Source organism: Carassius auratus, chromosome 7, assembly GCF_003368295.1.
Source record: "Carassius auratus strain Wakin chromosome 7, ASM336829v1, whole genome shotgun sequence".
Classification (NCBI taxonomy): Eukaryota; Metazoa; Chordata; class Actinopteri; order Cypriniformes; family Cyprinidae; genus Carassius; species Carassius auratus.
The window spans coordinates 31,130,024-31,153,102 of NC_039249.1; the positions used below are offsets into that span (position 1 = coordinate 31,130,024).

Here is a 23,079-nt window from a genome sequence, read left to right on the forward strand (position 1 = left end):
ATACTAGTTTACCACTCCAAACACAGCCAGTGATCCTAATAGGGTTGTAAAGAAGAGTTTACCTGAGGGAGGTAGAGGCGTTCCCCGAAAGAGCTCGTAGATCTTGGAGAGGTAGTTGCACATGCTGGTCTTGTCCGGCTCCTGACCTGCCGCCAGCTCTTTCCCTGTGATGAAAGGCTTAATGCCAAACTCCTTCTCCGCCACATCAAATGCCAGCTGAAGGTTTCTGGCACAGTCTTGCTCATTGAGAGAGTCATAGTCACTACAGGAAACAAGGTGATAAGAACAGAGAGCATGGGACCTGAATTAAACAAGCTGCCCTCTTGACATTCATGCAAAGAAAGGACAATGTGCAGCTGTGAAACTTCTCTGCTTTCTTTAAGCTACTTTTAACCATCTTAAATGACAGACTTGAAAAATGGCCCTTGATAAAGTGTGTGAAATGCTGCACGTTTATGCTGTTCAAACACTTTCTCAGCCAAGAACGCTGAAGTTTAAAAGCCACGCTGTTTAGAATAAGTATTGTGTAGCAGGATATCTGTTTTTGAAGGGAAAAAGCAATTTCTCAAGGGGTCAAAGTGCTTTTCACATGTCTTGCTTATGTTTAGGAGCACACAGTAACTAACCGTGCGAAGGCAAAAGCTAATAAACATACAGGAGAGTTGACTGGTATGGTTGCCAAAACAGAACGTGATTTGTGGGTATGTCAGGAAGCAGACCAAATATTTATTAAACGTGCTTATGACTTAATTCAATTGCTAATGGTTCACTCATCATATGAACATTATCAAAGTGTCATGTAAACTATTATTTTATTAGGGACTGCCTGATCCATCCTTTACAATCGACGATATTAGCATGTATTAAAAAAATAATTTTTGGTCAGGACACCATGATGTTTTAGTATTTTTTTATCTGAATATGGTATCAAGGTAATACCATGGGTTTTATACATGCACATTATTTTTATTTTACTATTTTTTATTTTATTATTGGATGTAGTACCTAGAGATGTACTGGTAAAAAAATCGGTAGCACTTTATTTTACAGTCCCGTTCCTCATGTACATACTATGTACTTATTATAGTAGTTACAATAACTATGTAATAACTAGGTAGTAACCCTGAACCTACCCCTAAACCTAACCCTACCCAATGTAGTTACCTTGTGTTACCAGAACTTTCTTAGATAAATACACTGTAGGTACACTATAAGTACATGTTAGTACACATACTGTAAAATAAAGTGCAACCAAAAAATCTTATCACAATTATAGTGAGCTAAATTATCACATTATCAATATTATTCATACCATGTTAATGAGGTTTTTTTTTTCAGTACAAGACAAGAAAAAAAGGGTTTCTGTACATGGTCTCATGTTTTGTTTTTTTGATAAATGATATGATATATGATAAAACCATGTTTTAAGGCATGTACCATGTTTATTTAAACATGGCACCTTGGTATTACCATGTAATTTATATATGTATTTTTTTCTGGATATAGTACTGATGTAATACCATGGTTGTTGAGAAATTGCCTTGGTAATTTTTTCCAGATGGTAATACCAATGCCGTTTTTTTTTTTTCACATGGTAGTAATTACATGTTTTTTATCACTTTGTACAATGATAATACTCTACCAATGCTATGTTTGTTATATGTTGTATGTATGTTTGTTATTTTTTTGAACATGGAAGCAGGTAGAATAGTAATAGTTTTACTTTGTACCATGGTAATACCATTACCGTGCATTTATTTTGGGACATGGCACTATTGTAATACCATGTTTACACCTAATTCTGGATAATCTAGAAAACATGTACTAAAGACACTGTTGTTTAGCAGGGTTTTTTTTCACAAAGTATCATGGCAATATTTAAACATACACCATGGTAATACCACAGTAATCTATTAAGTACCATGGAGTACCATAGTACTGTACATGAATAATGATAATCATACAGTATCACTAGCTACACTGTACCACAGTACTATTTAAGTGTCAGTAATTCAATACTTTGAGTGATCCTACTGTTCACGATAGTAGTAATAAATATTACATGCACATTTATAAAGGGATAGACAGTGTTCTGGTGATGTTTCTGCAGAAGAGAGATGTTGTAAAGAATCTTATCTTACATGAGCTGTGGTCTGAAGCGATGTATGAGAGCACAGAGAGCCAGACCACTGCTCCAGCAGGAAGTGAGGTCAGTCACATCCACAGCCCTGTAGCCCTCCGTCTGCTTCTGACACCACGTCAGTAACCGACTCGGCCTGATCTCAGACTCTGTTAAACACACACACACACACACACAAGCTGAGGAAAATGCTATTTAAAAACTGATCGACCCAAAAAAATCTGAGAACCTGAGACTAGCTTTATAAAAAAAGAAGGTTGATCTGGACTGAAAGTCAAGATGACGTATTCTCTGTGTCAGGTGTCTGAACTTGCCTCATCAATCTCACAGCGGCATAATGCTCCTCTGACGCAACACACTCTTTATTATTTGTTTCAGAGTACTGTTTCAACCTAACAGCTAACAATTGTTTTTCGGTGCAGTAAAGCCACAAGGATTTATTGTTATGACCAGAACTTAAAGATATGTGATATTTCTGTTTTTGCCTCTTTTTCTATTTCCTGTTAAGGGGCTAATTTAGCCAAGGAAAGAGGAAGTACAGCAGAAAAGTGCACGTACAGCACATTTCTAACTGATGTACACTACTGGTCAAAAGTTTGGAATCATTTTATATATATATTTTGAAAGATGTATCTTATGCTTAACATAATACATTTATTTGACCAAAAATACAATAAAAACTGTAATATTGCAACATATTATTTAAATTTAAAATAATTGTTTTCTATCTGAATAGGTTTCTAATGTAGTTTATTCCTTTGATGGCAAATCTGAATTTTCAGCATCAATGCTTATTCGGTTCTCATGAAACATCTCTAACTATTATCAAGTATTATCAGTTTTTGTATCAACTATTTGTTTTTGAAATTTTTAATCAAATAATCATAAAAAAAAAAAAATGTATTATGAGTTCCACAAAAATATAGTAGCAATAATAATCGAGCGCTAAATCAGCATATCAGAATGATTACAATCGGAACATTTTTTAAGACCTTTTATTATTTTAAACAGAAAATATTCATTTTAAATAGTTTCACAGTATCACTATTTTTTACTGTATTTTCAGTTAAATAAATGCACTTTTAAGCATACAAGACATTTTTTAAAAATCAGTAGTGTGTTTAGTAGTTTTTTAGTATCTATTTAATAGAAATTTTCTAAGGCAAAGACATTAAAAAAGACGTTACATTAAAAGGATAATTCACCAAAAAAACTATTGAGTCATGGTTTACTGACTTTCATGTCCTTCAATACCTGTATTTTTTTCTTCTCTGGAACACAAATAAAGTTACTTAGAGAAATGTTCATGCTGCTGTTTTCTATTAACAAAAGCAGATAGTGTACAATTCACAAAAGTTGTTTTTATAGATCACTGTCATTATGTTTCATCGTATGGAAATAAGAAGCATGAACATTCACAATGATGACTTCTAAGTTTCACGAAACTAAGATACAGGTTTGAGAATGAGTAAATAATGAAGTTCCAGTTGTTGAGTGAACTAATCGATTCCTTGGAGCAGCATGTCTGGAGCGTTCTTACTCTTTACTTAGACTAGTGATCTTCTCACTTTGGCTCTTCTGGTAATAACAGATCTCACTCTGGGTCTCTCCCTCATGAACCTGCCAGATCGTGGGAGGAGTGCGCTCGCTCTGCTGTTTTGAGAGCGTGTCTAAAACAGGAGCTGTCTGTTATCTGCAGAAGGTAGGAATGCTGTAAACACTCGTCTTAACTCGAGTTACTTCCCTGTTGCCTTTGATTATAATGTGAAAATCTCAGCTCGCATATACAGTGGCGGCAACTCTTGAGGAACTCTTGTATGGTGCACTCAAGTAAAAGAGCGGAGGACAATTATATATGTGTGTTAGACTGATTAGAAGTTTCCTCTAACCTCGCCGGGCTAAGTTAACGGGGCGGCGTATGGTGGCGGCCCGTTCCAGAGAGCACGGCTTCATCTCTCCACAGATATAGTTGTTGCGGACCTAGAAAAGACCAAAATAAACAGTAATGACAGTTTCAATGAGAGTGACTGTAAAAAAAATAATATTTACATGTCTGAATACTGATTGGATGAGCCATGTTTATAGCCTTGTTGCTTGGCAACTATAAGTAGTCTACAGTTAGGCTTATTTGTTGTGTTTACATACAATACATGTCAAACGTCTGAGTAATTTTTTTGAATAAAAAGACTTTGTCATGTTTATTAAAGAAGTTTCTTATGCTCACCAATGCTGCATTTCCTTAATACGCTGACTTGCTGCTCAGTTATTATCAATTATGAATGATTAATTATAAATGTCTTAACTGTCAAAATATTTTATTATTACTATTTATTTAATATCTTACATACAGTACCTTGAGACTTGAATTGATGATATTGTTATAGGTTTCCACAAATAATATTAAGCAGCAAAATCTGTGGCTGCGAAAATTCATCTTTATTTACATTTTCAAATGTAAAATGTAAAATCTTTTTTTTTCTTCAATAATATTGTACTGTTATAAATGATATTACTTTTTTAATCAAATAAATGCAATCTTGCTGAACATAAGAGACTTTCTATTAAAAAAAAACATTAAGAAAAATGTTGTTCATACACGGCAGTGTATTCATTTATTTATGCTCATAGACTTAGGTGCTTTATAAAAGCAATAACTCACTTGAGGTTGTGAACTGCAGTGATTCTATCATATGTTTTTTTTTATGACAGTAAACTGTGCACAGATGGTAATGTCATCTCACCTGGTGTGGCCTGACACAGTTTGAATTGAGGTTGGGATAGCGTGTTCCCGGATCTATGGTGTACAAATCAAAGTTTTTGGCGATGTTTTCAGGTGTTGTTTGAGGTAACAATCGGTACAGACTCTCCCTAGAAGAATAAAAACAAAACAATAACATAAACAAGCTATTAATAGTGTTCTAAGTGCATATTAACACTTTCAACATCCCTGAAATTTTGAAAAAATATATATACATATATATTGATTGATTTATTCATTCATTCATCATTTAAGTATGACCAAATAGTCATATATTATAGATGAAAACATGGTGGTCTATTTATATGAAGCTGTGTGTGCAGTTATTGTTTGCACATGTTAAATTTGACCTCCACTGACCTCTCTGCCAGCACCTCGAGAGGATTTCTACCCTGCGCCCAACTTTTCACCATCCAAGCCGTGTCAAAGGCTGCCAGGAAGCCGCGGGCACAGCCCGTCCCCATAGGCCAGAAGGGCTACAGTGAGACAGACAACATCATCAGAATCAAACATAATAATCATAAATACACATAAACACAAGAGTGATTATATATAGTATAACTGCACAGTAATGTATCCTCCTCACCTCTAGAAGACTGTCTCCCACTAGTGCCACCAGCACACTGTGACCAAACCTCTCCCGGACGAGAGCGGCACTTTCGGAGGCGTACATGCTGGTGAAGTCGAACATGGCCACATCAGGCTGAGCGCAGTGGTTGGTGGCGTAGTCCAGCGTGGGCAGCTGGTAGTGGGTGGCGTAGTCGGCTGCCTCTCGTGCGTATGCCAGCAAAGCCTCTTGATTCACGTTTTCACTGTTCAGCAGTGCCTCAGTGTCGATATAATCCTAGTAGACACAAAAAAACAAACAAACGATATCATACCAAATATTGTAGCATTTAGACCAATCAGACACACAATTGGTCATTAGATTAAAATACAATCAAAGACCCCTCACCCAAGACCACTTACCCTTTCTCTATGTATGTTGTAATTGTATGCTTTTTTGTTTAGAGTTAGGGTGGCCATATGCGCCGTGCATACGGGAAACGTCCCGCCTAAAACATCCAGAGCAGTTTGACCAATAACATGCAGGTATTGTACATAATCGACCAATCGTGGGGTTGCGTGCGAGACGGTGAGATCTAGAGGGAACGATCAAAGCGATGCAAATATGCACACGTGTTTGTTCGTTCGATTGACTTGAAGCGCCGCTGCACACAAATCCAAAAAAACACAAAGTGCACCACAATGCTTCAAGTCAAACAAACGAACAAACACGTGAAAGCGCTTTGAAAGCATAAGGAGCCATCTGCTCTGCTCTTTATATCTCTCATGAATGTTACACAACGATCATCCTGCACAGTGCAAATAGCCAAAACCTGGATATTTTAAGCATTATTAAAATCCTGGCTGGGACGTGTCCCGTATGACTGGCGCATATGGCCACCCTATTTAGAGAAGTAGATATATGTATATTAGTGTTTAGTTAATAAAATAAAACTCCTGCTTGTGAATAATGTCCCTTTACAAATCTGAGCCAGCTACATGCTACAATGCATTAATACTGTAGGAAAGATATTTTCTGTGGCCACGAAAATATCCTTTCTTAGAGTTGATATAAACTTACACTGAATGTTCACTGAATAAACAGATTAGTCAATGACAATATCAATTCTGCTACAGTTACTACTGGCTGCTGATATAATTATTTTGTAATTATTAGATATATTTCCCTTTTGAGATTATTTGCTACAATATACAGTAAGACTGCTTGCAAGTCAAAATTAATGTCGACTGAGAGATTATGCGCTGTGATAGCTGGTTCTGCGGTCAACAAGAAACATCGTTAACACCGCATTTTACTTCCAAAATATGACATTTTTTAATGAAACAGATACTTTGAAAAAACATAAGGTGGGACTTTGATGACTGAGGAATTAAATTAAATTAAAATAAAAAGTTCTTATTCAGCACAAGAATGAAGACAGATCTTCAAGACTATAACACTTTTAACCAAAGAACAAAACATTTCATGGATACATTTTCTTGACCACTATTATTTACAATTCACCGTTAAAAATAAACCTCACTAAATGCTAGTAAAAACACAAAATAATATTCTCTGAAAATAAGTCTTAATATCTTATGCAAATTTGTTCCTCAAGTAAATTCATCTTGTTGTTAGGATGCTTAAATATTTTAAATGAAAAATAAATCAATATTTGATATATATGTACATATACAAAGTATGATTGGATGACTTTTCAGATCAGATCAGCACAGACATTGCCAAAAACCCTAATGTGCGTCAATGACGAAGCCCAAGAACTGACTTGCACCAGAGACTGTTTGTGACTGTCTCTCTCCCCCTAATAAATATGTGCTCCTTAGGAGTCTTTATAAGCCTCTGGACTCTTGTTGTGTTTTTAGGTGTCTGGTCTCTCCATCTTGCAGGAAGCCGAGAAAAATAGTTTTCTCGACACTTGCCACAAAGTAAAGCAAACCGACTCACATGAATGATGACACCTTTGTCCAACAGGCTCTGCTTCTTAGCTGTCATGACAAAGTAATGTGTGTTGTCTTTGTAGTAGACAATGTTCTCTAGATCAATTCCTACGAAAGAGACAACATTGTGGTATAACTTAAATCTGTCAGAGATATTCATCTTCACCATCTTCATGCCTGTGATATGACAAAACGAATCTCATGAGGTCAGAGTGAGTTTAATACAGGATTTTAAAGGAATTCAGTTTCAGAGGGGTACGAGTCACGACAGGTATACAAAGCATACGTAAGTGTTTGAAGGGAGGAAGCCCATAATCCCCGGAGGATAACATTTACGTGACAAATCAGAGCAAGATGATAACTGATATATGGCCGCTCCTAACTGCAGATAACACTTACATGCTTATGAAAAACATCGCGGGAAATGCCGGGAAAAGGTGAAAGGACATAGCTGAGAGTGTTGGGAGATTTTCTTTATTATCCAGGGAGCTGGATGCTTAGTTTAGACTAATGTGGTGTATTTTTAGTGGCTGATGTGGCGCATATTGCTCACCGGTTTCCTGTCTGAGATCCTGAAAGAATTTCTGGTTGAAGATGAAGGCAACTCCACTTATCTCCTCGACCTTTGCCTCAGCGGTGGTGTTTCTGTTGATAAAGTTTGCTGTTATGGCGATGGCCAGTTTGCCACGAAATTCCTTCCTCCTGAACCCTGAGAAAAAGAGAAAGAAGAAGGAGGGGAGACAAGGGGAAAAGAGTTCAGAAGTTTATAATGTTGCATTAGTTTCTTGAGTTTGATAGAGGAAAACTAATGCAGCACAATAATGCCACCCCACCAGTATTACAAGCCATTATTTTTGTTTCACAGAAGCTCAGTTAAAACATCTGAAGATATTTAATATAATTTTATATTATATTTAAAAGAAAAATATATTTAAGACAATTAATATTCAGTAATATTATCAGTTTAACTTGTACTGACACTATTGAATGAGACGATTTGAACTGAATTGAGCTAGATAATGACACAAACTTTACAACATCAACACTTACTAAGCCCTGAACCCTGAGAAAACTAATACAACACTGAGCTAAATTGAGCTGAATTATGACACTATTGTCTTATATAGAGCTGCTTTAAAGCTGAAATATTTTTTTTTTTTTTAATTTATACATTTTACAACATTGAGATAATCTGTATAGTGAAGTGAAGTGAAGTGAAGTGACATTCAGCCAAGTATGGTGACCCATACTCAGAATTTGTGCTCTGCATTTAACCCATCCGAAATGCGCACACACACAGAGCAGTGAACACACACACACTGTGAACACACACCCGGAGCAGTGGGCAGCCATTTATGCTGCGGTGCCCAGTTGGGGGTTCAGTGCCTTGCTCAAGGGCACCTAAGTCATGGTATTGAAGGTGGAGAGAGAGCTGTACATGCACTCCCCCCACCCACAATTCCGTCCGGAAATAATTCCCCATATAAAGAGCTATGTAAATAAATGTGACTTGGATGTGACCAGTAATTCTTATTTTGAACTAAAACTAAAAAAAAAAAACATTACCTTGTCCACACGAATGTAATATGTTTGAAAATATTTTCTAAACATTTTCACCTTTTTCACAAATAAACAGCATTTTGCAGTTGATCATTGAAAACATCCCAAGGTTAAGTATCTAACCATGGTTCCCCGAAGGGAACAGAATTGCTGAGTTTAACACTTTGGGAACACCCGAGGTGAGACCACGTTCTGAAGCATGTGTGAAATCAGTCCAATAGAGAAGTGAGACGTCAGAAGCAGGAAACATAAAGGTTCATCCAGCAAGCAAGCATGTTAGCTTCTGAAGAAGTGAGTGCCTGCAGGGATGAAGGGAGTATGGCAGCGAGACGCAGTGTCCCGTTCCCTTCAGGACCTCCAGGTGTTCCCATTCAGGACTCCAGCTGTGTTGAATGCTTAGGGAACGAAAATACCCACTGTGCCATACAAGCAAGTCCCAGTCTGGTGTATATCTGGCAAGAAAATGAAGATGAGAGGACTTGGGACCCTGGGGTAGGTATATGTGACAGGACTCAGAGGCCAGTGTGATGGTCTCCTCTCGACCACCCACCCTTTCTCAGGTGGACCACAGCAAACGTATAACTGATCTTCCTTTCGCCACTAGTCAGCTCTGTGAACTTAAGCATCCAGTGCTTGCACTAGACAGAGCAGATTGCATCTTTCCTGGCCTGCTTCCTGGAAGGGAGGAGGACAAAAAGGCTTGGTGTACAGTTGGAGCCGGTGAGGAAGTGGGCACTTTAAGGACATACCCAGGTCTCAGGTAAACTCCAGTGAACGATACAGAGAGTGCCTGCAAGGATATAATGAGTAAGAATATTGTCTCAAGTGTGAAGAGCTTGTCAGAGATATCTTCAATGAGTTCGAAGGGAGATTTGCACAGAGCCTACAAAACCACTGCCAGGTCCCACGAAAGCACCTTGATGCACTGATGCACGGAGGAAACATGTAACTAACTGATATTTTCCCAATGACTGACCAGGAGGAGATAACCCTGAGGAGAATCGCTCCTGTAGAAACTTCAGAACTGAACCAACTGGGCAGGTGTCTTGCAGTGATTGATTGCACCAAGAAAGTGAAAGGTTTCCACTTCAAGGAGTTGGATGCATGAGGGAGAACCAGAGCAGACAGTGTGACATTTCCTGTGATGCAAATAGATCCACTTCTGCCTGGCCGAACTCCTTCCAAAAGAGCTCCACCACCTTGGGGTGGAGCCTCCATTCCCCAGGCCTCAGACCCTGTCTCGATAGAATGTCTGCTCCCTGATTGAGATGGGATGAGATTTTTATTTCATCATGCCTGATTAAGATGTGTTAGAGGCCTACAAAAAAAGAAACAAAAAGTGCCTTTATGCATTAGCCAAATAAGTTCACCCCGGCCTGGCAAATTTTACAAAAACAGCATAAGCTGTTAATTTTTAATGGCTGTTGAGTGGGTTGGCTTGGGTCGTGGAGAATTGGCTTTGCTTTCTCATCCTGCAAAATAATGCATGAGTCTCCACAGAGCTTCTTTACAAACAGACATAGATTTGATTAAGAGCATGAACTGTTCCATTACTGCCATGTTGTTAACTCACTAAGACATCAGTTCTCCTCTTCGTCATCTGCGTTGTTCGGCCAAAATTCAGCTGCTTTCGTCTGACCGCTGCTCTGTCTCAGACTGGGATAAATTTAACTTTCCCTAGACGTCCTAAACTAGCTCAATTAATGTCCAAAACAAGCTGGGTTTCTTTTTCCCTGAAGTTACTCATAACTGGGCAATGAGCTAACATCTCATAGTTTGGAAGGGCCCACAAATGGCCTTTTTTGGAAATAGCATCTGATTAGGGATAAGTGAAAAGATGACGAACCTGGAAAACAGAGTCCAACGGACACACATCATCAGCTGAAAAGTGTTCAGAAACCCTGAGAGCTCCTCAAGACCACATGTTGACTCGCTGATCTCATGTGTAACCGGTGGGCGGCTGGTGACATCATGCAGTATCACTTTACACAGCAGAACTTGATTTTATGGCTTAATAACCTTCTTGGATGAAACAATGCATTCTAGAAACTTCAGCCAAGAGCATGGGCCAAATTTTAAGAGTTGCTAAGGTTTTAATGAGATAAAGAGTGTAACAACGAGAGGTTTTGGATAATATCTGAAGAAGTTTTATCAGTGCTGTTTAAAGGAATAGTTCACCCAAAATGAAATTTTGCTGAAAAGTACCATTCAAGATGCAGATGAGTTTGTTTCTCCATTGGAATAGATTTGGAAGTTTGGATCACTTCTTTACCAATTGATGTTCTTCAGATGGGTGCAATCAGAATGAGAGTCATCACAATAATGGATTACTTGTGTATTTTAGTGATGATTTTATCAGCTGTTTGCACTCTCATTCTGATGGCACCCATTCACTGCACAGGATCCATTGATGAGCAAATTATATAATGCTCAATTTTCCCAAATCTGTTTAGATGAAGAAACAAACTGATCTACATCTTGGATGTCCTGAGGGTAAGTACATGCTATCATGTACTTGCAGTTTTCCACAAGTTCATCAAACAACCGCAGTAAGAATATTTCATCAAGCACGGTGAGTAATGGCTTCTCCTACAATTGTTATTTGCACCTCTTGCCACATGTACAGTTTATCTATCTCTGTCGCTGATGAGGGATTCACATGTGATAAATGCAGGGAAACAGTTAGGCTGACAGAGAAGATTTCAGAATTAGAGACACGCATCCAAACTTTAATTGAGGACAGTAAGAATGTTAGGGCTCTAGATATGGCTTTGGATGCGTCTAGCTCAGGGATTCCTGTACATTGTCCGGTTCCAGCAGAGCCCCTGCAGCAGGGCAACTGGGTGACGGTGAGGCAGCGTAGTCATGGGTCAAAACACCGCTCTTCTGTTCCGATCAAAACATTAAACAGGTTCTCCCCACTCAGTGATGCACCCACTGAGAAACCTGATGAAAGTGCTCTAGTTATTGGCGATTCTATTGTACGGAACGTGAATATAGAGACACCAGCCACCATAGTCAAATGTTTACCGGGAGCCAGAGCGCCTGACATCTTGGCAAATTTAAAAGTGCTGGCTAATGCTAAACGTAAATACAGTAAGATTGTTATTCATGCCGGCGCTAATGATGTTCGACTTCGCCAGTCGGAGATCACTAAAAATAACTTTAAAGAGGTGTGTGAACTTGCAAGCACGATGTCAGACACTGTAATATGCTCTGGTCCCCTCCCTGCTTACCGTGGTGACGAGATGCATAGCAGATTGTCATCACTCAATGGCTGGATGTCTAAGTGGTGCCCACAGAATAACATAGGTTTCATAGACAATTGGACGAGCTTTTGGGGCAGACCTGACCTGTTTAAAAGAGATGGTCTTCATCCCTCCTGGGGTGGCGCCACTCTTCTGTCTAGAAATATGGCAAATAGTCTTAGTGTTTATACTTGACTAACTGGGGCCCAGGTCAGGAAGCAGACAGACTGGCTAAACCGACCGTCTGCTAGCTGCCTCCCGTCACAGAGGTCAGTTAATTCTCAGCACATAGAGACTCTTTCACCTAGATATCACACTATAGAGACTGTGTCTGTTCCCCGAACTAGAAAATACAAAAAACGTCCAAACCAAGTTAAGGTTAACAATTTAATTGAGGTTCAACAAATAAAAAACAAATGCAATATGGATAAACAAATGATAAAGATTGGCTTATTGAATATCAGATCAATTTCTACGAAAACACTTTTTGTAAATAATATGATAACTGATCATAATATAGATGTGCTCTGCTTGACAGAAACCTGGCTAAAACCTGATGATTACATTATTTTAAATGAGTCCACCCCCCAAGATTATTGTTATAAACACGAGCCGCGTCTAAAAGGCAAAGGGGGAGGAGTTGCTTCAATTTATAATAACGTTTTCAGGATTTCTCAGAGGGCAGGCTTCAAGTATAACTCGTTTGAAGTAATGGTGCTTCATATAACATTATCCAGAGAAACCAATTTTAATGATAAATCCCCTGTTATGTTTGTACTGGCTACTGTATACAGGCCACCAGGGCACCATACAGACTTTATTAAAGAGTTCGGTGATTTTACATCCGAGTTAGTTCTGGCTGCAGATAAAGTCTTAATAGTTGGTGATTTTAATATCCATGTCGATAATGAAAAAGATGCATTGGGATCAGCATTTATAGACATTCTGAACTCTATTGGTGTTAGACAACACGTTTCAGGACCTACTCATTGTCGAAATCATACTCTAGATTTAATACTGTCACATGGAATTGATGTTGATAGTGTTGAGATTATTCAGCCAAGTGATGATATCTCAGATCATTATTTAGTTCTGTGTAAACTTCATATAGCCAAAATTGTAAATTCTACTTCTTGTTACAAGTATCGAAGAACCATCACTTCTACCACAAAAGACTGCTTTTTAAGTTATCTTCCTGTTGTATCCGAATTCCTTAACATATCCAAAACCTCAGAACAACTTGATGATGTAACAGAAACTATGGACTCTCTCTTTTCTAGCACTTTAAATACAGTTGCTCCTTTACGCTTAAGAAAGGTTAAGGAAAACAGTTTGACACCATGGTATAATGAGCATACTCGCACCCTAAAGAGAGCAGCCCGAAAAATGGAGCGCAGCTGGAGGAAAACAAAACTAGAGGTATTTCGTATTGCTTGGCGGGAAAGTAGCATATCCTACAGAAAAGCATTAAAAACTGCTAGATCTGATTACTTTTCTTCTCTTTTAGAAGAAAACAAACATAACCCCAGGTATTTATTCAATACAGTGGCTAAATTAACGAAAAATAAAGCCTCAACAAGTGTTGACATTTCCCAACACCACAGCAGTAATGACTTTATGAACTACTTTACTTCTAAAATCGATACTATTAGAGATAAAATTGCAACCATTCAGCCGTCAGCTACAGTTTCGCATCAGACAGTGCACTATAGACCCCCTGAGGAACATTTCCACTCATTCTCTACTATAGGAGAGGAAGAATTGTATAAACTTGTTAAATCATCTAAACTTACAACATGTATGTTAGACCCTATACCATCTAAGCTCTTAAAAGAGGTGCTTCCAGAAGTCATAGGTCCTCTTCTGACTATTATTAATTCCTCATTGTCATTAGGATATGTCCCCAAAACCTTCAAACTGGCTGTTATTAAGCCTCTCATAAAAAAGCCACAACTTGACCCCAGAGAACTAGTTAATTATAGACCAATCTCGAATCTCCCTTTTCTGTCCAAGATACTAGAAAAGGTGGTATCCTCACAATTATATTCCTTCTTAGAGAAAAATGGTATATGTGAGGATTTCCAGTCAGGATTTAGACCATATCATAGTACTGAAACTGCTCTCCTTAGAGTTACAAATGATCTGCTCTTATCATCTGATCGTGGGTGTATCTCTCTATTAGTTTTATTGGATCTTAGTGCTGCGTTTGACACAATTGACCACAACATTCTTTTGCATAGACTTGAACACTTTGTTGGCATCAGTGGAAGTGCATTAGCATGGTTTAAATCGTACTTATATGACCGCCATCAGTTCGTAGCAGTGAATGAAGATGTATCATATCGATCACAAGTGCAGTATGGAGTACCTCAAGGCTCAGTTCTAGGGCCGCTACTCTTCACGCTTTATATGTTACCCTTGGGAGATATCATCAGGAAACATGGTGTTAGCTTTCACTGTTATGCTGATGATACGCAGCTCTATATTTCCTCGCAGCCCGGTGAAACACACCAATTTGAAAAACTAATGGAATGCATAGTCGATATAAAAAATTGGATGACGAGTAATTTCTTACTGCTAAATTCAGAAAAAACAGAGGTGTTAATCATAGGGCCTAAAAACTCTACTTGTAATAACCTAGAACACTGTCTAAGACTTGATGGTTGCTCTGTCAATTCTTCGTCATCAGTTAGGAACCTAGGTGTGATACTTGATCGCAATCTTTCCTTAGAAAGCCACGTTTCTAGCATTTGTAAAACTGCATTTTTCCATCTCAAAAATATATCTAAATTACGGCCTATGCTCTCAATGTCAAATGCAGAAATGTTAATCCATGCATTTATGACTTCAAGGTTAGACTATTGTAATGCTTTATTGGGTGGTTGTTCTGCACGCTTGGTAAACAAACTACAGCTAGTCCAAAATGCAGCAGCAAGAGTTCTTACTAGAACCAGGAAGTATGACCATATTAGCCCGGTCCTGTCCACACTGCACTGGCTCCCTATCAAACATCGTATAGATTTTAAAATATTGCTTATTACTTATAAAGCCCTGAATGGTTTAGCACCTCAGTATTTGAATGAGCTCCTTTTACATTATACTCCTCTACGTCCGCTACGTTCTCAAAACTCAGGCAATTTGATAATACCTAGAATATCAAAATCAACTGCGGGCGGCAGATCCTTTTCCTATTTGGCGCCTAAACTCTGGAATAACCTACCTAACATTGTTCGGGAGGCAGACACACTCTTGCAGTTTAAATCTAGATTAAAGACCCATCTCTTTAACTTGGCATACACATAACATACTAATATGCTTTTAATATCTAAATCCGTTAAAGGATTTTTAGGCTGCATTAATTAGGTAAACTGGAACCGGAACACTTCACATAACACCGTACTTTCTACATCATTAGAAGAATGGCATCTACGCTAATATTTGTCTGTTTCTCTCTTGTTCCGAGGTCACCGTGGCCACCAGATCCAGTCTGTGTCCAGATCAGAGGGTCACTGCAGTCACCCGGATCCAGTACGTATCCAGACCAGATGGTGGATCAGCACCTAGAAAGGACCTCTACATCCCTGAAAGACAGCGGAGACCAGGACAACTAGAGCCCCAGATACAGATGCCCTGTAAAGACCCTGTCTCAGAGGAGCACCAGGACAAGACCACAGGAAACAGATGATTCTTCTGCACAATCTGACTTTGCTGCAGCCTGGAATTGAACTACTGGTTTCGTCTGGTCAGAGGAGAACTGGCCCCCCAACTGAGCCTGGTTTCTCCCAAGGTTTTTTTCTCCATTCTATCACCGATGGAGTTTCGGTTCCTTGCCGCTGTCGCCTCTGGCTTGCTAAGTTGGGGTCACTTCATCTACAGCGATATCATTGACTTGATTGCAAATTAAAACAGACACTATTTCAACTGAACAGAGATGACATAACTAAATTCAATGATGAACTGCCTTTAACTATCATTTTGCATTATTGAGACACTGTTTTCCAAATGAATGTTGTTCAGTGCTTTGGCGCAATGTATTTTGTTTAAAGCACTATATAAATAAAGGTGATTGATTGATTGATTGATCATATTTTAGGCAGGTGTAAATTTAGTAACTGCTAGAACAGTTTGTAATCATAGAGCAAAGATTAATATAGCCTCATAGTTACTGTGCAAACAGAGGTTTGCATGTGTGTTTATTTAAGTCTACATAATATATATAATTCAGCAAGGCAGATTTTACATTTTATTTCTCAAAAGCAGCGATTGCATCATCTTGAGCTCATACCTTCTAAAGAGTTTCGTCTCCCATCAGCTCCCACCACCACATCAAAGTCGAAGTCAGCCACAGGGTGATCCGCGGGACGGATCTCTGCCCTCCAGCCCGGCCCTGCGGAAACAAAATCACAATTGAGATCTTTTTAATATCTCCTAGAGACCAATGAGATTTTCAGACGTTTCTAATGAGAAAATGACACTAGTTCTCTTGAGATTAATGAGAGAAGATCTCCACAGTGTCTCAAACTGTACTACGATTTGGCATAATGTCAAATTCTGAAGACATCTGAGTTTTAAATATGAACACAAACATTTCTCATATAACAAAATACTTAATTATCTGAGTTGCTACCACTTTAATTTCATAGCTCTGTACTCTTACTGCATGCTAGGCATTGACTCATTGGTTAGGAGAAATAAAAATAGAAATATTTCAGATGATTCTACTAAGAAAACAACTCTAGTAATCTTAGTATGTTTACTCTAATCTTGATATTAATAATGACTCGAACTCCAAAAACGTAATTATCTGAGCTGTTATCCACATTCATTTTATAGCTCTATATTTTTACAGCATGCCAACAATTGACTCTGCTGTTTCTATTTTTATTTCTCCTAAGGAATCTCAGAAGCATCTGAGAGTTGATGCATAACTGGGAACTCATAAAATCTCCCAAGCAACATCTAAGCAATATTTTTTCCTCCAGGGAGGACAGGAGTTGGGTGGATATTTAAAATATTTCAAGCCACTTCACCAAAGTTCACTTCTGACAAACGGTTCTTGCTGTAAGTGAACCGCGGGTTGTTTTAAATTGAAATAATTTGTAAAATGAAAAAAAAAAAAAAATTCTAACAGCTACATATTTCAACAAGTCTAGGTAATGTTACTTGTGTATGCATTATGCAATCGTGCCAAGAACACTATGCATTCCAGAAACATACAGTCACAGCAAGTCTTTCAGCTATTATTAATAATGGCCAACCATCAATGTCAAACGTTTCGTGTGCAACTTTAAAGCAAAATAAACAAAAACTGTTTCACACAAGTTGAGAACTTGAGATCCAACTCAACTATATCCAGGACCATGAGTCTCGCTCAAGGCCATAGTACAGGGTCACAGCAAGCACACATTCTTAATTTAGAAAGCACTTTTGTTTTTATCTGCCTGTTGTCATTGCTGTTGAAGGGAGAAAGATAGATTGCTAATGGTCTAGAAGTCTAGGGGAGAAGCTTACGCAATGTTGTTCCACCATAGATGACCAAAGTGGCCACATATGGAAACACACTCCTTAGACCTTTGAATTGTGTTTCTAATTATCAAGATCAACTAATCAGTTTCTTCATTTCTCTGATCTTTAAAAATCTTTTGAAACTAGATAGCAGAGCGGTGTGTAACGGGTGAACGCCATGCATGCGATGTAGTCATAAAATGACATTTGGACGCGGGAGGGCAGAGTGAAGTGGATCTGAACACTTTTCCACGGGCACTAAAGTTGCATTAACAACTCTGCAGGTGTTGTTTGGTTGTCATGGAAACAGCTATTATGGTGAGGCAGGAAGCACTGCATCCCTTCATCTTCCTGGTAATGACAGACCAGCCCAGGAAACCTTAGACAGCTCCAAAGAAAATGTTGTAATACAGAGACAGCAAAATCAAAAGAACCCAGATTCTTCAAGATGAGCATAGATTAACATTTCAATACTCAAGCTTATGTGGTGTCTAATAAAACTATGGGATATGAAGTGAATTAAATCAAAGTAGTGGGATATTTGAGCATGCATGCTGGTTATAAACAGACTTAGAAAGCATACTGAATAGTATTTATAATACCAGTGAAAAGTTTGGACACACTTGACTGAATGTATTGAATGCGTGTTTCTTAATTAACAAAGAAGACATTTAAAAAGTGTTTAGTTTGAATGAAATCCTGAGTTCTTAGCCATCTTCAAGAATCGGCCAAAAACACATCTTTTCCATCTTTATTTGACACTTATTTTACAAATTGTTTCTTTAAAGACTTCCACTCTATTAATTTACTTAAACATTATTTTGGTTCATTCTGCTTTCTAAACACTAATCAGAAACCAAATAATTTTACTGTTATTTTACTCTCATTATTTATTCATTTTTTAATTATTCAATTATTTTAATAGAATACACATATTTATAATATTAGTATTTTTACATATACATAACTTTTACAAAGGGGGGGGGGGGGGCTCACAAATGGATCATAAAGGTTTAAAACCTATCATCCAAACATAGGGCAGCTACTCGGAAGAAGAAAATTCATAAAATATAATTTCGTGATGGCTACATAACCTTATTTTAGCATGTGTGTTGTTTTTATAGTGTTGTTATCTTCTTTTCAGGAGCCAAAAACAGCAAAGGTTGGCGCTAGCTACACAAAGGTCATGGGTTCAGTTCCCAGGGAAAGCAAGAACTGATAAAAATGTCAAATGTGTACTTTGAATGCAATGCAAGTCACTTTTGAATGAAAGCGTCTGCCAAATGTAAATGTTTACTATTCTAGAAGCAGCAATAATAAACACTGAGTAGGTGTGTCCAAACTTTGGACTGACGTCTAGTCTGCATCTGGAGCCGTCGGTCTCACCCTCATTCTCCTGGTCCTCTGGAGGCTCCACCAGCTTGATGAACTCCACATTTACGTGAAACTCCACTCCCAGAAGCAGAGCGATCTTCAGGAGCATGAGCTGGAGCTGCCGAATGCCTGCCAAACCCAGCCAGAGCAAGAACCATTAGCCTCACAGTCACGCTAACACTGCCTCACTTATAAAAGCAGCAGAACTAACAGATGTGAGAACAGAAATATGGTCATTAGAGTGGCAGGATGGTATTTGTTGAACCAACAGTCAAATTTTTGGATGGTTTATCTAAAAATGGAAATTCTATCATCGTCTCTTTTCCACAAAATGAAACCGTCAAGTTCCTAAAACGACATTAAAACAACATAAAAGTAGTTCATATGAATAAAGGAATAAATTCTGAATCCTGTAAAGCGAAATGATAGCTTTGTGTGAGGAAGTGTAAGTCTTGACAGTGACTGGTCGCCATCTACATTTTCTGTATTAAAAGAGGAAAAGAACAGCTTTTTCTTTTGTATTCCCAAAAAAAAGTATGTATAAATAATTAATAATTATTAATAATTAATAATTATAATAATAATTGTATAATTGTTGATGTGAGGCATTAGCTTGTTTTAATGATTTTTTGCCCATTCAATATTTGTAAATTAAACAATATATAAATTATAAATCTGAGTTTACTTGCCCCTTAAGTTAATTATACTTAAATAGCTTTTTAAGTATTTTTTAATAGGATTAATTACAATTATTGTTATTATTTTTATATTTTCCATTTTCATTTTCATTTTTTTTCATTTCTAGCAATTATTTTTTGTAAAAATATAATGCTTTGTCATTTATTTATTTAAGTGACTTATTATAAATTATTTTAGTAATTTAGTTTATTTCTCATTCCAGCTAGTAATGATAGCACTGCAAATGTTTTTAAATGTATTTCAATTAGTTGGCAACTCAAAATTATTTTTATTCCATTTTTATTTAAATTAACAATGCATTTAGTTTATGTTAATTATGATAACTATAGTGAGTGAATGAGTTTTCTCAAATAATTTGAGTAGACTCAACTTATTAGGGTCTACAGTGTAGATTTTTGGGAGATATATCACTGTAGATAAACACAACGAAGGTCAAATATACTGCATATATAGAAAAAAGAAGGGCAGTCAGTGAGGAACTTAAAAATGACCACTGCTTTAAACAAGGAAGTTATGATAGGTTGCTTATAATATGATTAAATGAACACAGAGAATGAGGAGTAGCTTCAGAACTCACTGATGTGGTCTATTGCTCCAGCACAGAACTTTCCATAGAACTTCTTGGCTCCTAAGGCCCTGAGGTCATGAATGGTGTAAGGCCAGAGATGTAGGACGTTGTTCCTGGAGAATGTATCTCTCTTCTCTATAACCACCACTTTGGCTCCGAGGAAAGCTAACTCGATGGCAGTCCGCAAGCCGCAGGGGCCTCCTCCAATAATCAAGCACTGAAAGTTACAATCAGAAATTCAGAGAATCAGGTCACAATTTTCATTTAAAGAACAGAGGAAGAACATAACAAATGGGTGACGTTTGTTTTCAATCATTTTTAAATTCCACAAATACATATAAAAGAAGGCAATACAGATGTCTAAGACAGCGCTTCCTCTCTAGGACCTTATAATACTTTGTGTATTTTTCTTTATTGAAACTCAAGGAGCCTATTTTACTCTTCGGTGAGCAAACAGCTCTCGCCCATTCTTTCAGTAAGTATCCTAGAAAGCAGAAAATCTTAGCAGAGAAGCTCAAACAAAAGGAAGCACTAATGCAAATGTTTATCCAAGCACCACATCGCAACCAGTGCCAATAACTGGAGGCGCGTGTGTGATTTCATCAGCATTAATTCATATTTACAGTGCTGTCATATCAAAGGCATGATTCATGCATCAGGCTAGTATGAATGCATGAAGTCAAGACGTCAGGTTTCTGGGACATGTCTGAGATTGCCTGCTGTGGGTATGACTTCATCCTCTCTGGTTTGGTGATGAGAGATCACTTTTTATGTGGAGCGATGATCTTTACACAAATCTATTCTTGAGTCACAGCAAAGAGCCCCGCATTGGACTCACATCATGCAAAGCTTTAGCTCATTTTCAGCCCAGATGGTAAAATGTGTTTTTTTTTCTACTTGATCTATTCATTTCCTACCCCTCCTATGATTTCCCACACACATGGCCAACTTCAGGATGGTTAATTGACCTCAAAATAAGGAAGCAGCAGTGAGGGCAGCTAGCGCTTCCTGTCACAGTGGGCATACAGCAAAAACTCTGTGATCAATATTGTGATACGCTCAGCTTTCAGCCCCTCCTGATCCTGGATCTTATCATGTTTATGTAGACCTCAATGCCTGTGTGGATAGTTGTCCCTGGCTCTGTGTCAGTTGTGGCTATTTACATATCTCAGCCTGCTAGAAGCACAGATAATTTCATTAAAAGGCCTTCAGCTTTCATTAATAAAAAATAAGACAGAGACTAAGACATTCTATGCTTAGTGTGTGTTTCAACCCTGTTACTTACAAATATATTTGTGTGTGTGAATAACAGGGTTGAAATAGGAATGTGTGTGTACTTTGAGCAACAAAATTTTTATTTTATTGTAACAGGGTTGAATGTACCAATGGGGGTCCATGTTTGTATTTTTGAATAACAGGGTTGAATGTTTCAGCATCTGTGTGTGTGTGTTTGAGTAACAGAGGATCAGTAGAAATTGTGCATTTTAGTAACAAGTTTGCAGGTACTGTATAAAGTTAAATGTGATTGTGTATTTGTGAATAACAGGGTTGAAAGTATTATTTATATGTCTGTTTTGAGTAACAGAGTTGAAAACAATAAACAGCAACTGTGTATTTTTAAGTAACAAGGTTAAACATATCAGTAAGAATGTTTTTGTGAATTTGTGAGTATAACAGAGTTGAAAGAATCAATATAAATTGTGTATTTGAAGTAACACAATTGCAGGTATAAAAAAAGTGTGTTTGTGTATTTGTGAATAAAAGGGTTGTAAGTATCAATATTGACTGTGTGTGTTTTCTGAGTAACAGAGTTGAAAATATCAACAACAATTGAGTATTTTAGGTAACAAGATTAAAAGTATCAGTAGGAGAGTTTGGTGCATTTGTGAGTAAAAGGGTTGAAAGAATCAATATAAATTGTGTATTTGAAGTAATAAGATTGCAGGTATTGACAGGAGTGTGTTTGTGAGTAACGATGCTGAAAGTATCAATAGCAGTGAGTGGAAGTAGTGGAGAAAGTATTGTGTTTGGAGGAATGCGTTCAGAGAAAACAAGCAAGTATTAAATGGCTGAGGGAAGATCTGTTATTCATCAGTGCTGCAGGTACAGTATGACGCTGGCAGATGCAGGTGGTCTGGACAGGTCTGTCTCTGCACTGCTGCCTTTGATTACACTGGATGGACCAGTTACCACCAGCACAGACTGACAGGCCAGGTGCACAGTTTCTGTCTTCTGACTTCATCTTACCTAAAAGCCAAAGAGAATGAACAAAGGCAGCCTGTTCAGAAAAGACAGAGAGCCACACAACCACGCCAGGGAGAGGATTTACCATCGCCACAGACTAATGAAACGCTCAGTCAGTCAAAGCAGATATGAACATAATGATAACTCTTTTGTATCTGCTCATCCCCACCCTGAAACCGAGCAGAGCAGTAGTCCAGAGGCGAGGTTTCCTGTTGAGTCAGCATGAAGCAGTTTCCTGTCCATCAGTGGGTGCTTGAAATCTTGATTTTTTTGTTTTTTTGGTTGCCCATAGTAAAGACAAATAACAAATGATTAAAACACGAATATGTTTTCTAATGAAATCAGGATTTACCTAATGAAATCAAATGGAGTTTTTATTTGAGGAAAAGAATTTAGAAGACTTTCAGAGGAGATCTCAAAAATCTTTTCAAATAGAAAAAAAAAGGAAAAAAAAGGAAAATGGACAGAAAAAATCCTC

General features: G+C 37.8%; 1 protein-coding gene across 36 annotated transcripts in view; it reads right to left on the reverse strand.

Annotated features, from left to right (window-relative positions):
• The window catches only part of mical2a (microtubule associated monooxygenase, calponin and LIM domain containing 2a), a 60,224-nt gene that overhangs the window by 17,748 nt on the left and 19,397 nt on the right, over positions 1-23,079 (reverse strand). For all 36 annotated transcript variants that reach the window (XR_003292487.1, XR_003292494.1, XR_003292493.1 and 33 more), the window contains 11 exons: positions 20,367-20,574; positions 19,103-19,219; positions 16,497-16,598; positions 7,957-8,112; positions 7,411-7,511; positions 5,485-5,742; positions 5,259-5,374; positions 4,882-5,008; positions 4,030-4,120; positions 2,142-2,289; positions 63-262 (listed from right to left, as the gene is read on the reverse strand). Coding sequence is in view for 27 of the 36 variants with exons in the window: in XM_026268459.1 (XP_026124244.1) it covers positions 63-262; positions 2,142-2,289; positions 4,030-4,120; positions 4,882-5,008; positions 5,259-5,374; positions 5,485-5,742; positions 7,411-7,511; positions 7,957-8,112; positions 16,497-16,598; positions 19,103-19,219; positions 20,367-20,574 (1,624 nt within the window). In the remaining 9 variants the exon portion in view is untranslated. The remainder of the gene's footprint in view (positions 1-62; positions 263-2,141; positions 2,290-4,029; positions 4,121-4,881; positions 5,009-5,258; positions 5,375-5,484; positions 5,743-7,410; positions 7,512-7,956; positions 8,113-16,496; positions 16,599-19,102; positions 19,220-20,366; positions 20,575-23,079) is intronic.